The following is an 18,157-nucleotide window of genomic DNA, read 5'->3' as shown; positions in this document are numbered from 1 at the left end:
AAGAGACCTACAGTCTCTCAAATCATTTCTGCCTATCTATACAGAAAAAACAAGTGATTGAATAATGCCTATTATCCATACTACAACATGCAGTTAATTGGACAAACCATAGAGTTGCATTCTTAGTACATATATCTTAGAAAGATACTGCATATGGATGGTGGACTGGGACCAGAATTGACCAGGAAGAAAAAACAAACTGGAGTGATTTGGGGAAGCTAGGTAGTACTTTTCATGGTTCCAAGCTTCTTTCTGAAACAGTTTTCTTTATTGGTTGCTATATGGCTAAACCTACATTCTTGTTAAGAATTAAAGTTGAGAATCATTCAAAGGACAATGGAGAAGTATATGGTGAGTAACAGTAGGTTGCACCATAGTACCAATGAAGAATAAAGGATGGCATAAAGGATGTCATCAAATAAATGCATGATTGGAAAAGAAGATACACTGGTCATAGAGTAAGGACAAGTTTTCAATCAACCTGCTGGGAAAATGTTCTTTGAAGGGTTTACAAAAGGATATGGAGAAGAGTTGCATGAGAGGACAGGGTGTGGGATGGTTTGTGTTCTACTAGACAAAGTACTCATGTCAATGAACTTTTCAGCATCTTGACAGAACTATCTTTGTAAGTGATTTTTGTATGAGAATTCTTATAACTTAACTTCAGCCAAATCAGCTACTATTTGTTGTCTGTAAAAGACAAACACCAATAAAATGTGTTATTTTCTAATAAAAATAACCTAAGAAATCCTGGTTCATTCTTTTCTAGTGACAACCTTTTGTCTATACTGGATGCATTTATCATTCATGTTAGTCTGGAGAAGTGTCTCCAAAGTGGGAGGCAAGGCAAGCAGAACTTAAGGGATATGTGACCAACTGGGAGGCTGGACGGCATTCCACCATTCCATATGATGGCCAATTCTGGGCTTGTTTCCAGGACAGTCACAGCTTTCTTTATTCCCCAATATAGCTTCCTTCTCCTAAGAAAGCTTCCAACTTCCTTTCTTACAAGCTACATATCAAGTCTTTAAGCTTCTTGGCAACAAGTATTCCTCAGAATGGGGGCCGGGGGGAGCTCTGATCTCTGGACCAATGACTAGGAATAACCCTGACCACTTTCTTTTCCTTTTTCATTTGGGTGGGACAGATTTGGTCACACAGAATCATCAGACGGTGAATTGTGATATGCATTTTAGTCCTCATTATATTATCTCTTACCCCAAATCTACCCCTCCCCTGAACTTTCCTATTGTTGCTGAAGACATCCTTCTAGTCATCCAGGTTCAAAACTTCTGTGTTATCTTCAATTTCTCAATGTCCTTCATAGCTAATCAGTTGGTGAATCCAATCATTTCTCTTACCATAGTTATCTCTTGCATCTGTTGCCTTATCTCTACTTACACATATACCAGCCTAGTTTTTTACCTCTTGTCTGAACTATTACAAGAGCCTCCTAACTGGTCCCCATGCCTGTGGTCTCTCCCCTGTCCAAACCATTCTCTACACAGTCACAAATGACTGTTAAAACTACAAGTCTGACCACATCACTCCGCTACTCTGTAAGCTCCAGTGGCTTTCAACTGACTCTTTGATAACATTCTATCTTTATCTCATCCTTTTAAAATTTAGTTTTGGGCTAAGTTTTATGACATACATAATCAGTAGTACAATATGTACTCATACATAATTAAAAAATAAATATACTCACATTGTGGGTACATATTCACCCTTTTTCTGAGAAATGCATGGTCAAAAAAAGCTTCGAAGCTACTGGTTTAAATAACCTCACCACAAAACTGTATCAGTTGCAAAGCCTCATTAATGAAAGACAAAAATGTCCAAAAGGCATTGGTTTAATCATCTGCATTATAAAAACAAAATAAATGGACTCGACTCAGAGCAGGCATAGACTCTCACAGCACATTCCTTATCACTGGAAGTGTTCTAATAGAGACTGGATTACCACTTGTCTGAGAGTCACCTGTTGAATGGGTATTTGGGCTAGCATTACCCTGGTCACTCCATCTTTAAAGTGCAGAGCCTCCCTCTAACATCTGTTACAAATGCTTCATTTCCACCAAGCCCTAGCAAGCTTTAAAGTAATACATAGCTTAGCAATGGCGATGAGAAGGGCAATGTGGCTGTGCTGTATACCAGTAGTATTCACCTCTGGGATCCTACTCTGCATCCTGTACAATTTGGCCCCTCATCCTAGTACCCTTTTATAGGTGTCCCTTGAAAGTCAATTTAGAAGCTGGAACTGAAACCTGAGTCTTTTTACTTCCAGGTCAATGATCTTCCCATTACAACAGGCTACCTCTTGGGCAGATAATTGTGTTCTATTAGACAAAGGACTCATGTCAATGAATTTTTCAATATCTTTCAGAACTATCTTTGTAAGTGATTTTTGTATTAGAATTCTTAAAACCTACTTTCAGTCAAATCAGACACTATTTATTCTCGGAAAAGAGACAAATACCAATAAAATACCAAAAATAATTGGGAAATAATGTAAAAGACATTTTTTGAATGGAAAAAGAGGAAGGTTCATTATATGGTGAGAATGAGAGACAAGATGGACAGCCTCAATGCTACATTAGCAATTCTGAGATGTTAAAATAACTTGAGGAAGGCCGGCAGCAAAATACACACATGGATCATCCTATTTTTATGAAACCATTGCTAAAAGGATTGAGAGATACTGTACATGAAAAATTCACTAACAAATAGGGAGTGGCAGGCTATCCGATTAAATGAAACATCTCCTGAGTCTCCAAGATAATGTGCTGAGCTGTGTCTAATAACATGGATTTTTTATTTAGCAATGGTTTCATAAAAATCTTTAGTGCTAAGGAAGTATTATAGTCTCATAGTGGTCATTTCTTTCTTTTATGATCAGCATAGGATTACTTTAAAAAAATAAACAACAGAACCACCTCCTTTCTACCCTACCCCCCTCAAAAAAAACTAAACTAAGCTTCTTTGCATTGCTATTAGTTTTAATCTTTTCTTTCAGAGAATACAAATTAAACTAACAGCTGTAAACAGAGGGATACAGACTGAAGAAGGCCAAACTTACTATCCTTAATGGAAGATCAGTCCAGTAGTAACTGAACTAGAGTCAGCTCCATACAACCCAAGGAATTCTTTTCCCTTTTGTGGGTTCACAAGGGGGTGTGTCACAGGCAAGGTGCTAAATTCTTCCAGTCAGTAGATGATCCTAGCTAGTGAATCCTCAGCTGACAAAGGCTTATCTTTTGACTATATAGCATTCCTAAGAAATAAGTACAGTTATCCTTTCCCTATCTCACAGAGATTATGGTTGTGGCACGCCCATGATCTGGAAAATCTGCTTAAAATTTTTTGGCTCTCCCTTCATACCAGAGAAGAAGTCTGAGTTTTTTTCTTTTTCTTTTATGGGGTGTTTACAGTACCATATAGTAAAATTTGGGTTGATATTATACAATACTATACAAATATTTTATGCATTTCTGAGTTTCTAAACTTTTTCTGTGTTGACTGTTGACCTTTGCGTGTTATCTGTGGCTTCTACAAAACTCTCCAAAATTTCCATTTAATTTCTTATACTGACCTGCTATATATCAGAACCTTGATGGGGAAAATCATTATGTGGAAAGGATAATTGTAGCAGAAAAAGCTGAATTCATAAAAGCCCTTCATGGTTGTTCAGGAACCATTCTGGTTCTGCATGGACATAATCATGGTCAATTGCCACCAGAGAACAAAGGAGATATAAGTTTTCCATACAGAAGTAGCTGAAGATTCCTGAAAATTTGTTTTTAATGAGTGTTACTATCCTTAAAAACATGAGTAAAGTTCATGATTTACCCTTTTTGCCAACTGAAGGTGTCAGCTTCCCACAGTTGTTCCTGATTGTTCTTTAAGACTTGGGTTTCCCACTGCACTGAATAGTGGCAGAATGTAGAGGTGTTTTTGAATGGACTCTCTGGTTTCTTCTGGTAGAGAAAAGATGATAAACCTCTGCCTCATTCCCAGTGAGATAACCATAAAGAATTGTTTCAGTCACTGATTAAATCCCAAGACCCCAGAAAAAGCAAATAAGCTTCTGCCAAGAATGACAAGGAAACTGACATATCTGTAAAATGAATTTGCGAGTATCCCATAGTACTCTGGGGCTTCATGATAATTGAAGTGGAGTCACATCTTTACATTCAAATGATATTATGCAGCCTAAACTTATTTCCTCCATCTCCTCTGTCTTATAGTCATGAATGGAAGAAAGAATTTTGGGGATATTACCAGGGAAAGTGGGAAAACACAAGATCAATTCTAAAATAATTGCTCTGTAAGCTATAAAGGCTAACAAGACAAATTAACATAAAGGTGAGAACTCAGAAGCATTAGGAGTCATGGAACACAGAGTTTGAATGTCTCTGGATAACAATGAATAATAATGTGGAACTTTTCTAGTTAGTGGGAGTTCTAGGTGTCAAGGCCAGAAATTACATGGGCTCATGATGCCCCAGATGATGTCACTAAGAGTAGGGAATTAGGGAAAGAAATGTGGCAAGGGTAGAGCTTACTTCCATCCAGAAAATGTATAAAAAACCTTAATAGGTTTGTAGTTTAAGGGAACTCAACCCTCCACTTCTACCCCATGTTGGATCTGACTGGAGGACATCCCATGGAATATGCCTAGAGTTAGACCCTTTCCCCTGTGATATGTTTTGTCCTCAGTGCTTGTCCCCTTCTGCTGACATATTTGCCCTCATCCTGGACCTCTTGATAAGAGATGCTCTTCCTGAACTTTATAAATGGGTATTCACTGGTGGTGGTAGGGTGTGCATGCGTGTGTGTGTGTGTGTGTGTGCGCATGTGAGCCCACAAATACCGTATAGGCTAGGTGGCATACTAGTTGGACTGTTGGATATAAAATCAAGAAGACCTGAGTTCCAACCCTTTGTTAAAGAGATTGAGGGGAGGTGGGGGAGGGTTGGCTATAGATTTGAGTCATTCCAAAAACATCTGACTTTGTGCATCATTCATTGCTTATGACAAAGGTCAAGGGTCCAAAAATACAAAATTAGAAGAGGGGATGAAGGTCAAAGATGCTATATATAATTACAGCAACTCTCAACTGGCCTATTTAAAAAAGCATTTGACTCCTAAAAATGGGAAATGGATAAAAATAAAGGCATTAGATTTTGTTATCACCATTTCTTAAGAGAAGACTCACTGGCATAAAACTAACATTTGGGCTCAAAGAACTCAGAAATGGACTTAGTCAACAAAACCTTTGATCTCCTTGCCAAGGAGGGAGGTGTCAAATAAGGACAGTGCCAGGGAATCCAAATTTATTTTCAAAACACTATGGAGAATGAAAGGTTACAAGATGAAACACTTCAGAAAGTAGAAAGCAGTGGAATGGAAAATAAGCCTAGGGAAAGCTAGGTTTGAAACAGCTAAGCTAGGTCATCTAAAAAATATTTATAGATGAAACTGAAAAGCAGACAACAAATACACATGAAATGAAACACATCTGCAAGAATTTCTATAGCCAACAGTTTTGTTCATTGATTTTATTGGAATGACCACCATGGGGTTCCACAACCTTAAGTACCTAATGTGCTATGTAAGGAAATGGAAATGGTAACCATAACAGCTAAATCTGATCCAGTATATGCACTAGAAGAACATGATGGAAGTGACACAATTTTAAGTGTATTCATAGGTCAAATTTCAAAGTGTCTCAAGAAGTAAAGATTCCAGTGATGAAAAAAATACTGGCAGTATTAATACCAAGAAAAATACAACGGAGAAGACAACAGTAACCAATGAGCCATTCATTTGTGTACTTTCTTATCTCTGTAAAATCTTTTTTTGAGAATGCTATCATCCATGCATACAAAGGTATCACTAATGAACATGCAAAAAGAAAATGGGCAGGCTTTTGCAGACAGTCTTGTGCAACACACCACAAAAACTTTTTGGTCTTTTTGTAACCAAAATAACTTTCCGTGATAAATAAAGCAAAACACAGTTGGGAACGGCTCTCCTAAAACAATGGTTTCATATAGTAAAATGCAAGACAAGTTCATTCAATGATCTAAGTATCAATATAAAGTATGGTATAAAATGAGGAGACACATGTTTCTCGAGTTTTGGCCAGTGATATGGAGGAAATCTAAATATATGAAGAATATCATATGGATTGTTAGATTCTCCAGTTAACTCTGGAATCTACACATCTGGCCCTCTGTGCTCCAGGTCCCACATCTGCAACTACTTGTTTTATAATCTCCATCTTGGTATCCCTTAGGATCTCAAATTCAATGTGTCTAAAACAGAACTCATTAATTTCCCCCAAATCTTCCCTCTTCCTGATTTTCCTGTTGGTTAAGGATTTTTGATTGTGCATCCAAACCCCTTTACTAACTGACTGCATAGTAGCTTTTCAGGATAGTGACCTATTACTCCCTGTCGTGCACTCTACTCTCCAGCCAAACTGACCCCCCTGGTGCTGCTCACACAGGACACTACACCAATTGCTTCTGTGGTTTTGCACAGGCTATTTCTTCCCTATGCCTGCAATGCTCTCTTTCCTCACCTCTGCCTCCCAAACCCCACAGCTCTCTGAAAGTTTCTCTTCAGATGCCAATTCCTTCAACAGGCCTTTCTTGATTCTCTTAACTGTGCCTCCCTCCCAGCAAATCACCATGTATTTATTTTGTATATATCCCTTCATCCTCATCTTACATAATTCAGACACCTTGCATCACTTCTCTTTTAACTATATTACATGAAGAGGTAGCCCTTCTCTTTGACAATACTAACCCCTCTACCTACGCAAGTGATACCATTCCATCTCATTTTCTCCAGCAGATTGTCTCCCTTTTTTCACTAATCTTCAATTTTTACCTGTCTCCTAGGGACAATGTTTACAACCACACTTATGTATCCCTCATCTTCAAAAGAATCCTCATTTGACCCATCCAACCCTGCTAGTTACCATCCTATACCTCTCCTATATTTTGCAGGTAAACTCATTGAAAAGATTATGTACAATTGATACCTTCACTTCTTTTTTGTTCAGTATTAACTCTCTGTGGTCTAGCTTAGACGAAGCTAGGTGGTCTAGTGGATAGAGTGGCTCTACTTCCTGGCTTCCTTCTATTCTTAGAAAGAGCCAAATTCAAATCAGGCCTCAGATACTGAACTGTGTAACGTTGGAAAGCTGCTTAATTGTTGGTTGCCTCAGTTTCCTGAACTGTAAAATGAGGGTAATAATAACACTTATCTCAGAGCATTGCTGTATTCAATGATATATTTATAATACCCTTAGCACCTAGCCTAGCACATAGTAGGTGCAAAATAAATATGTTTCCTTCAGTTCTTCTGACCTCTTCATTCCACTGAAACTGTTTTCTCCAAAGTTATCAATGATCTCTTAACTGCCAAATTTAATGGCCTTTCCTCAGTCCTTACCCTTCTTGATTCTTCTTCCTCCTTTAAAACTGCTGATCACCAGATAACTCCCAAATCTTCATATCTGGTCCCATATTTCCAACTGTTTGCTTTAAAATCTCCTTCTTGTCATCCCTTAGCATCTCAAATTCCATGTGTCTAAAAGAGAACTCAATAGTTTTTCCCTAAATCTTCCCTCTTCTTAATATTCCTATTTCTCATATCCTTGATGCTCTCTTCTCTCTATGTTTGAGGCACTACTTGCTCCTAGGTCTCCACACACCTGACTGCTCCTTCTCAGATACTTCTATGGTTCATCACTCAGGTTTAGTTTTCATAGGTTGTGGGTGTCCCCCATAGCTCTGACTTGTGCCCTCTTCTCACTCTCTTTTGCTTCACTTAGTGATCTCATTATCTCCCATTGATTAAATTATCATCTCTATGCTGAAGATCCCCCAATCCATTTGAGTAGTTCTAATCTTTCTCCTGACTTCCATTCCTACATCTCCAAATGCCTACTGGACATCTTGAACTAGATGTCTTATAGTCATATTAAACTCGATATGTTCAAAACTCAACTCTTTACTTATCCCTTCAACCTCCCCCCTTTCTAACTTCCTTATTCCACTATCCTCCCAGTCACCTAGAGTCATAACCAAGCTGTCATCTTTGACTTCTCACTCTCTGTCACCCATCATATTTAATTAGTTGCCATATCCTATTATTTTTACTTTCACAACATCTTTCTCATACGCCCCCTTCTGTCCTTAGACACTGATGCCACCTTAGTGTAGGCCCTTATCACCTTACTACTGCCCTTATAAAATTCTGCTGTTCTGGCTTTCCTGCTTTAATTTTCTCCCTGCTCTAGTCCTTCTTCCACTCAGCTGTCAAACTGATATTAAAGCTCACATCTCATCATGTTATCTCCCCACTGCTTCATTCATTCAATTCCAATAGCTTCCTATTACCTCCAGGATCAAAAACCAAACCAAATCAACTAAGAAAACCTTCTGTTTGGCTTTTAAAGCCCTTCACAACCAGGTCCCTTCTAATCTTTCCAGTTTTCTTACACTTTCCTCCACTCCATATACTCTGTGCTCTAGTGACACTGGCTTCCTTGCTATTTCTTGCACTCTAACTATATCTCCAGATTCCAAACATTTTCTTTGATTGTCTCCCATACCTAGATGGTCTCCCTCACCATCTCTACCTCCAGGCTTCTTTCTGTTCTCTGCCAAAGTCCTTTCTCTTGGAATAAGCCTTTCCCAGTCAACATTAATCCTATTGCCTTCCCTATGAGATAATCTCAAACTTACCCTGTCTATATCAAATAACTAATACATAGTTATTTGCATGTTGTCTCTACAATTAGATTGTAAGCTTCTTGAGAGCAGGATTGTTTTTTGCTTTTATTTATATATCTAGTGCTAAGCACAGTATCTGGCTCATAGGAAATGCTGAATAAAAGCTTACTGACTTGACTTGAAATTTTCTGACTGTTTCAGCTAACTACTGTGCCATTATGAATTTCCTGCATTGTTTCTGACACAACTCATAGATACTACTTTAGTGTATTTTCTGATGTTTTTATTCTAAGTTTCTCTTATTCCTTTTTTTTTTTTAGACTGAATCCAATATATTCTTGGGTTTGCCCAATCCATTCATTTTCCAGATGAAAATGAGAATCAGCTAAATAAAGTACTATGACCAGGTTACATAGGGAGCAAAGAGCCTTCTGGCTCAAAATCCCAGGCTCTTTCCACTGCATTCTGGGTTGGAATACACTGGAACACTGGACAGTAATATCATGAATAACTTGCATGACTATAAAAGAAGGGTCAGTCACATAGTAAGCATGTGAGATAACTGATGGACAGGTCAAGAGATAAAATGGCTTTCTAGCTTGCTACCTACATTACTTGGGAAGCCACTTCACCTGGGCATCAGTTGCATCAACTGTGGAATGCAGAAGTTGAATTTCATTCCAGTTCTGAATCTAATTATCTTATGAACACAGTACCCTCAAAATAAAAAACTAAAGAAACATGCTCCACTTCAGAAGAGAATTCACGGAACAGCACTGACAAGATGAGAAGGTATGAAGGCTTTACTATGTATGCCAGTAGAGGGAATACTGGTACCAGGGAAAGTATGGATCATTTGAAACATACATGCACAGCATGTGGATTCATACATTCATTACTAGGCTTTGTTTAAATTTAAGAACAGGAAGTAGTCCTTTGCTAGTTTTAAATGTCTAGAAAATGCTAAAAACTTGGGTCCTGAAAACAAATGGCCAACAAGAATTTGGTGTAGTGTCAAAGTAATTAATTAGCATCAGTGCTGACACTCAATAAATCTTCTACATATAGCAGATGTTCCAAAATATTTAATCAGCAGGTTTTCTTGTTGACAAATTTATCATTGTTTCCTAGTAGTATGAATAAGATGTGTGTTGGTAATTCTAGTACAAATCTTTGCATTTAGTTTTAAAAGAAGGTAGTAAGGAAAGTTGTACTTCTTTTGACACATCTAGAGTAGGTGACGTAGGTGTGGATTCTTTAGCTCACAAAGTTGATCTGTTGGCCAAGAGACTATATCATGTTGATGAATATCTAGGATTAAGGACTATGCACATATGGGAAAACCCTACTAACTCATGCTGTTCCAATACTTACAGCTATTTTTATTTTTGCAAAGAGTATGCCTTCAGAAATTGTATTAAATCAGAACATACCAATTCCTGACAAAAAAGTCAATTTTACAGTCATGGATTAGTTTAAGACACTGGATGAATGCAACTCATTGGAATTTTTGATGATAAAACCATAATACTACAGAAATTTTTATCAAAATTTTGGGCATGGTATGAGAAGCAGATTGACATAGTAGACAGAAAGCCAACCTTGAACACAGGAAGACCTAGCTTGTAGAGAAGGTGGATGTCTGCACTCGTAAAGAGCATGTGCTCAGGGAATAATCCCTATATCAATGAATTCTTAAGTCCAATCCTTATCCCTTGGGTACTGTAGTCTTGGCAACTGCTGGTACAGAATTAAGAGTAGAGCTGGTGTAAATGTGTATGAGATCGACTGGCAGAGTAACAGATGACATTTAGCTTTTTTCAGAAAGATTTAAAGAGGCTAGAGAAGGATAGTTTAATATTTTCAAAGGAAAAATAGATTGAGAGATAAATCTACTGTAGCTCTTGCCTTATCTGCAGGTGTTAGTCTGGCCCAGGGTTTGTCTGCTCGGCGGTCGTAGTCAGGAGAATCAGTGACCTCGACATACTCATTAAACCGAAGAATCCTTCTCGCTTGTAGCTCTGCCACTGTTGGTCTCAAACTGAGCTATAAAAGAGGAAGAAACAAGGAAAGTTCAGCCAACGATGTACAGCCACAGGGCAACAATGTTGTCTATAGAGAGCACTTCAGAGTTATTGTTAAACAAGGTCACTTTCAGGTATCAAGAAAGAAAGAAAAAAAGCAGTGCCTTGGGATTCTCTAACAAGAACCAGAACGCAGCATGACCTAGTTTTTGAGTCTATAAAAATCATCATTGTAAGATGAGTTTCAAAAACCTTCTGGTTACTGTCTATATATTATGATTTTTTTTTCTAAATCACTCAGCTCTGAGAAGGCTGTCTTTGGTGTCATTAGGGATACATGAAATGCATATAACAAGGATAAGAAATAAGAGGCTAGTTTGGGGACTGAACTATTGGAATGAAAACATGAATATTTTCAAATATCTAACATTTTGGAAATAAGGATCTAAGAAGTATGGTACAATAGGAGTACTGGGTAGGGAGCCTGAAAACACTAAATAAGTGACTAAGCAAGTCTTTTAACCTTTGGGCTTCAGTTTCCTCTTCTGTAAAGTAAGGGAGTTAAAACAGATGATTTCTAGGTTCCCTTTTGAGATTAATATTTTATAATTCTTTGTCTATATCACCAGTTTCAAATGGACTGATTCTACTCTGTAAAATTTTTAACTTTGATTGTTATAAATCCATAATATACTCACAAACCTGGGAAAAAGAAATACCCAACAAGGTGGCTACCCAGTGCAAAACTTTTCATAGGATAAGGACACCCTGGCTTCACTATAACCTATGCCTTCTCTGCCAGTCCTAGCTGGACACCTTAGCAACTCTACACTGATTAGGTGGAGTTCGAGTGAGGAGAGTGGCACAAGTGAGGAGGAAAGAACAGCTAGAGATTTGTTTAAGAGACAAGACAGGGAGTCTCAGACCTTTGTGAACACAATTACTCAACCAGCTTTCTACTTTGAGACATTAGTTCAACGAAATGATCATAGCACAATTTAAATTATATGAATTCTACTCTCTCTAGCTGCTTTTCAGTTCAATGAATATTGCTGATTATCCCCAGATCATGACAAGTTTGAGGAAAGCGTAGAAATGACAGTGACAGATTGGGAGAAATTTGGCTTGCTCAAGTCTTAAAGGGACTTTACGACAAAGGTAATATATTCTAAAATATTCTAAGCTTCTAAATTGATACTAATACATATGCATATGTATACTATTACTAATACTAATTTCATACAGGAAAAGACCAGGCATAATGCTGCCACTTCAGTTTCATGATGTTCTTGTCACAGATGGGATGTGTCTAAGATGTGTCTAATAGTCTTAAGATTACTGCAATACATTCTTCTTGATGTATGGTATGATGGAAAGAAAGCCAAAATTGCGTCAAATTCTATCTCTATTATCTTCTATTTGTGTGACCATAGGGAAATCATTTAACCTCCCTGGGGCTTGGTTTCCTCCTCTGTTAAATTATGGGCATTGGACTAATTTGGAGATGTCAAACATACAGCCTGTGAATATGGCAGGACCAGTTTCAAAAGTAATTGGGAAATATTTAACAAAACAAATAAAAATACAATATAGATAATATTAACATGTGATTTTCTAACTTCATATGTCCTTTTGGGGATCTTATGTAACAATTAGTGGTCCCCATTTCTACTTGAGTTTGATACCACTGAGCTAGATGACATCTGAGCTTGACTATGATTCGGTTATGGTGAACTGATGTCTCTTCATAAATGTATTGTGGTATAAGCAAACATCACTGCTAGGAGACCAGATTTCTCTTACTAATTGCACTATCCATGTAACTTTAGGCAAGTGATTTAACCTCCCTGGGTAAATTCATGGCTAACTCATCTATAAAATTAAGGGACAAGATTCATTCTATGACAGAAGTTAGTGACCCAAGTCCTTCAGCAGGGATCTGTGATCCTACCAAATACCGGTGATGATATTTGTAAGTAGGTGCTACCATCAATAATCCATTCCTCATTATCTTATCTGCCCAGCTAGTGACAAAAGAAAGTGAGCAGTCACCAAAGGGTCCCTAAAGAGCATCTTTAGAACCTCTGGTAGCCAGCAGAGTCCTTTTTCATACAAGGTACTAGTTCTATTTTCAACTTGTTTTCTTTGATTTCTAGTTCATTGAGAAGGTGTTTACTAAATATATGGATTTAAATGATGAAATCATCTTAAAATGCAGTTGCAGCATCATTTTCATAAGAAGGAAACATTTTGCTCAGTCTTTTTCACACTGCTTTTTCCACGAATTACTGAAAACAGAGGCCAAATTTTGTTCCACAATCACTTAACCTGCAGTAATAAATACAGGTTTATTTATTTCTCTGTAAAATGAATGAAGAGAGACAAAGTTTCTTGGGTCCCACTCAATGAAAGCAAGTTACTGAGGATAGCTATCACAACTATGACGCAAATTGTTTAGCCAAGGATTTAGAATTAGGAATACTTAAATCCTAATCCTACTGCAAGCACTTATTAACCAAGGCAAGTCACTCAATCTGTTAGTCCAAGTCTCCTCATAGGTAAAATGGGGATATTAATAACACCTGCCTCACAGGGTTCTTAGGAAGGTCAAATGAGATAATATCTGTGAAGTGCTGTCTAAATTTCAAAGTAGGATATAAATGCTATAGAGGTTTCTGTTATTATTTTTAATGAAAATAATAATTTAGTTATTTATAATGCAATATATAAATATCAAAAATATACATGTTTTATTTTTAAAAGATTTGTTTTTCTCTTTATAGAAAAATTGGCTTAAAAAGTCAATTAAAAACCAGAATTCTATTTCTATAAATTAGTGCAGTGGTTCTCAAGGTGTGATCTGGTGACCTTTTAGGGATGGTGTCCTCCTTTTAGGAGGTCTATGAGATAAAAACTATTTTAATTTCTAACATGGAGACCAAACTTTTTAACTATTCTATTGAAAGATATAACCCACATAAACAAAAGCACTTTGAGGGGTCTTTAATAATTTTTTTAGAGTATAAAGAGGTCCTAAGACTAAAAAGTCTGAGAACTACTGCATTAGAGTTAACAACTGCCTGAGCTATAGGAGATTTAAAAAATTTTTGTTATTTGGGGAGTACACTTTACTAGGAAAAACCGATTAGCTAGGTCAGGGGTGACATTTGAATTCAATCAAAGGGCCTCATTTGAGGACCTAGAGGGCCACATGTGGCCTCGAGCCCACAGGTTCCCCACCCCTGAGCTAGATTATGCAGTAGAAATGATCATAGGACCATCAGTTGAGAATTAGAGGGAACCTTAGAGGTCAAGTCCAACCCTCTCATTTTATAGATGAGGAAACTGAGGCATGCAGTGGTTAAGTGACTTGTTCAGATTACATAGCTATTAAATGTCTAAGGAAGGATTTGAACCCAATCTAGTGCTATACTCACTATACCATGATTCACTCACATCTTCTATCAATGGTATATTACTCAGAATTCCAAGGACTCAAATGTTTGCTTAAAATTCTACCTTGGTTCTATGGAAAAGCAAATTTATTTTTAGAGCCCATTTACAAAAGTTTCCTGCATAGGCATACCAAGTAACTAAATATAAACATAATAGAAAATCCTTTATTTTATGGATAGGGGTGTGTGTGTGTGTGTGTGTGTGTGTGTGTGTGTGTGTGTGTGTGTGTGTGGATATACTTGTATAACACACACAGAATGATTTTAGCATGTTGTCTAAATAAATATTGGGAACTTTTTTCACAGGATCCACTTAATGACATTTGTGGCTGTAAGAAAGAAGGGAGCTAGGTGGTGCTGAGGACATAATGTGAACACACGAAGACACAAAGGCATGCACTACGACACATCCGTCACCTTTCTGCTGAGTCTGCGTTTCAGTTCCATTTTTGCTTCCTGTTCTTCTTCTTCATTTTTTTCTGTTTATTGGTATAAAAAGAGTTAAGGTATGACTATTTAGGTACAACAGAAAAGCAGATGAGAGCATTATTATTTCCACCCTGACAAATGACCCCATGTTTCAAAAGAAGAAATAGACTATATTTACTTAGAGAGGAACTTCACCAGGCCACGGGAGAAGGTGGGACTTTATCATTAAGCCTAAGTAATATAGACAAAAAATATTTTGCAACTTATTATCAATAGTACATAATTTCAAATGATGAAGGCATGTTGGTTTATAATTAAAACAACACAACCCAGGAAAACGATGACCCTGGATTAAGCCGCCTAAAGGGAGGCAAACATGTTTAACGAATGGCCCCAATGCAGATTTCTTCAGTAATGGATAGTGCTGGACCTGGAATCAGAGTTGAGTTCAAATCAAGCCTCAGCTGCATGGCCCGGGGCAGATCACTTAAACCTCTGTCTTCCTCAGTTTCCTCATCTGTAAAATGATGCTAATAACAGCACATACATCCCATGGTTGTTGTGACATTTGTAAAAGTTGTGGTAAACTGCAAAGTACTATATAAATACTGGCTATGAATATTATTCGTATTGCCTAAATTCTTTTCTCTTTCTTATTCTTTAACTTTAGATCATTTTGCTGAGTGAGAATTCTTAAGATGGCCATGGGAGGTTTGACTTGTTTGGCCTCCAGATGGCAGAACTGGAGGCAATGGATACAAAGGGGTAGAGAGGCAGATTTTGACTCGATATCAAGATAAACTTTCGAATAATTAAAGCTATCTAAAACTGGGATAAAGTCTTTCAGAAGGTAATAGGTTTTCCTCAACAGTGTTCTTCAAGAAAAGGATGGACGATCAATTGTCACAGTTATTATAGATGTGTGGGTTGTAGTAGAAGGCCTCTAAATCCCTTCCAAATCTGAAATTATGGGATTATGAATTTGGCCAAATCATAAAAAATATATCAAAGACCTCTTTGCTTTTGCCTCAGTTTTACTCAGGTTGGTTTGAAAAAAAAGATGTAATCCAACTATTTAATTTATTTATTATTTCTATTTATCTAATTATCGTTCTTCTTTCGGCTCTTCACTTTGTGTGGTTGTCTTAATGAGGCAGGTAATCAATGGAGAAAAGGGCTTTTTGGGGGGAGAGGAGGGCTTATGTGTAGTAAATCCAATATGACTAAGAAAAATCATCAGCTCATGTAGGAAAGCTTATTCTTAGGGGCAACCTAAATGGGATAATGCTAAGACAAATAAAAAAATAGAACTGGATACATTTTATTGTATCCAGTATATTTGAATTACTAAATTGTCATTCCAACCAAACTCTATTTGTTATTTTCAGTCTTCAGATTCTCTAGAACTAGCAGATAACCAATTCTCTTGATGTTTTCATAGGAGAAAAGGTCTTAAAAGGTGGTAAGGCGAGCCATTATATGGTAACTTGTGATTTTCTCTTTAAAGGGAGTTTTCCAAGGCCTTTTCCAATTCAAGGCATATAAGCTATCATAAATCTATCTACTGGCAAAGCCATCATCTATCTTTTAAAAGAATGTGGTCAGATTTATGAGATTATTGGGGGAAAACTGTTCTATAATTTGAAGGAGAAAGGGGAATCTTACAGAATTCCATGACTTATCATTTGATAAATAATTTGATAATTACTTGACTGCTGCCTTCACTATTTCATAGTTAATCCTAAGAAATGAGAAGAGCTTTCAGCTGATAGGTTCAGAGATCTTGAGCTGGAAGTGACCTCAGAGGCACCAAGTCCAAGCTGGTCCTCTGACTGCAGTATGAGTCCTCTTTCCATTGGAAAGCACATGGCCTCATTTCATCATGGGAAATGACCAGCAGGTCTGAAAAAGGATCAACATTTAGGCATTGCTGCTAAAATTACAGACCATGTAAGGGCTAGTAAACATGACATAATTACACAGAAATTATATTTATTTTTCTGTGGCATCTGACACTTTTGTTTTTCAAACCATATTGGTTCTACAGAGTCCTCCCCCCCAAAAAAATTTCTACACCCAAAAACTCCAAAACAAGTCTTCAAGTTTTCTTAGTACAATGTCTCCCTTGTTACTTTTTAAAGCTTTACGTTTATGACTTTGGGCAAATTTTTAACATAAGAAAGGGCAATTTAGAACCTTGAAAATCTCCCAATTATGAGGTTACTCATTTGTGTCAAAAAACATAAGAACAATCTCATACATTTTCCATTTTTAATAATAAAATAGGCAAATTGTAGTATAGATAATGAAACTGCCACCATGGAAATTTCATAATGGAAACTTTGCATTTATTTTTTCTTTTCTTACTGGGAAATAATGACTAAAAGGCATTAAGATATTATGTGTGACTAAACAAAACAACTATTCTATTTGCTTACTTAATATGTCAAGCTCAGTATTATTATTCCTTCTTTAATATTTAGAATTTCAATTTACTTCTAAAAAATATGTTAGGAAGAGAGAAAGCAAATATTTCTCACTGATATACTTTACTCAAATAAAATGATTTCAAATAGAAATTATTACAGGATAAAAAAATAAAAACTACTTTTGTTCTGTGGCCCAACTGGAGTCAAACATCTTTGATAAAAGGTTAATTTTTTTCTCAGGAATACACTTATGGGTTATATTGCTTTTTCCACCAAATGTATATCCACTAAATTAAAATAATCTATTCAGAAATTTTTTTTTTAAAAAGTCTTTAATACAAACAGTTGCCTTATCAGGACAAACCAACCCAAGTGATACTGATATATGAGAATCAGTTTGAGAAATTGGACTTGTTTAATCTGGGAAAAGAATCAAAGGACACTGGGGGGAATCAGGGGATATGATATATCCCTTCAAGTTTCCAAAGGTTTGCCAATGTGGAGGATGATTTAGACTTACTTTGTTTCTTCCTGAAATATAGGAAGAATATAAGAAAAAAAGGTCAATATAAGAAAAAAACTTCACAGAAATTACAACTATGCAAAAACAGAATGGGCTTCCACAAGAAGAGGTAGTTTCCCTATTCTTGAATATCCTCAAGTAGAGGCTATAGTATATATTGGGTGTATCACAATGGGGATTCCTTTCATATGTGGGTTAAACTAGTTACCTCCCTTTCGACTCTTGAATTGTGTGATTCTGTATAAAACCTCTGATGAAAATGAAATAAGTGAAAATAGTTCAGATATGTTGTTTGGTTGTTTTCAGTTGTGTCTGACTCTTTGTGACCTTATATGGGGTTTTCTTGGCAAAGATACTGGCACGTTTTGCCATTCCCTTCCCTGGTTCATTTTACACGAGGAAACCAAAGCAAACAGGGTTAAGTGACTTGCCCACAGTCATACTACGAGCAAGTGTCTGAACTCAGGAGGCTGTCTTCCTGCCTCCACGCCTGGTGCTTTATCCACTGCACTACCTAGCTGACCTAGTTCAAATTAGAGTTCTA

The 18,157-nt window shown here is 36.9% G+C and overlaps 1 protein-coding gene and 1 long non-coding RNA gene across 9 annotated transcripts in view; one reads left to right on the top strand and one right to left on the bottom strand.

The window, feature by feature from the left end:
- PHACTR2 (phosphatase and actin regulator 2) overlaps nucleotides 1-18,157 on the bottom strand; it is a 362,779-nt gene that overhangs the window by 28,212 nt on the left and 316,410 nt on the right. For all 8 annotated transcript variants that reach the window (XM_072643498.1, XM_072643501.1, XM_072643502.1 and 5 more), the window contains 2 exons: nucleotides 14,650-14,711; nucleotides 10,662-10,799 (listed from right to left, as the gene is read on the bottom strand). In XM_072643498.1, coding sequence (XP_072499599.1) covers nucleotides 10,662-10,799; nucleotides 14,650-14,711 — 200 coding nt within the window. The remainder of the gene's footprint in view (nucleotides 1-10,661; nucleotides 10,800-14,649; nucleotides 14,712-18,157) is intronic.
- Nucleotides 12,227-17,895, top strand: LOC140526896 (uncharacterized). Its single transcript, XR_011974581.1, has 2 exons — nucleotides 12,227-12,893; nucleotides 14,539-17,895. It is a non-coding gene; the product is annotated as an uncharacterized lncRNA (long non-coding RNA).

This window comes from Notamacropus eugenii, chromosome 2 (genome assembly GCF_028372415.1).
Source record: "Notamacropus eugenii isolate mMacEug1 chromosome 2, mMacEug1.pri_v2, whole genome shotgun sequence".
NCBI lineage: Eukaryota > Metazoa > Chordata > Mammalia > Diprotodontia > Macropodidae > Notamacropus > Notamacropus eugenii.
This window is presented reverse-complemented; position numbering and strand designations above follow the sequence as displayed.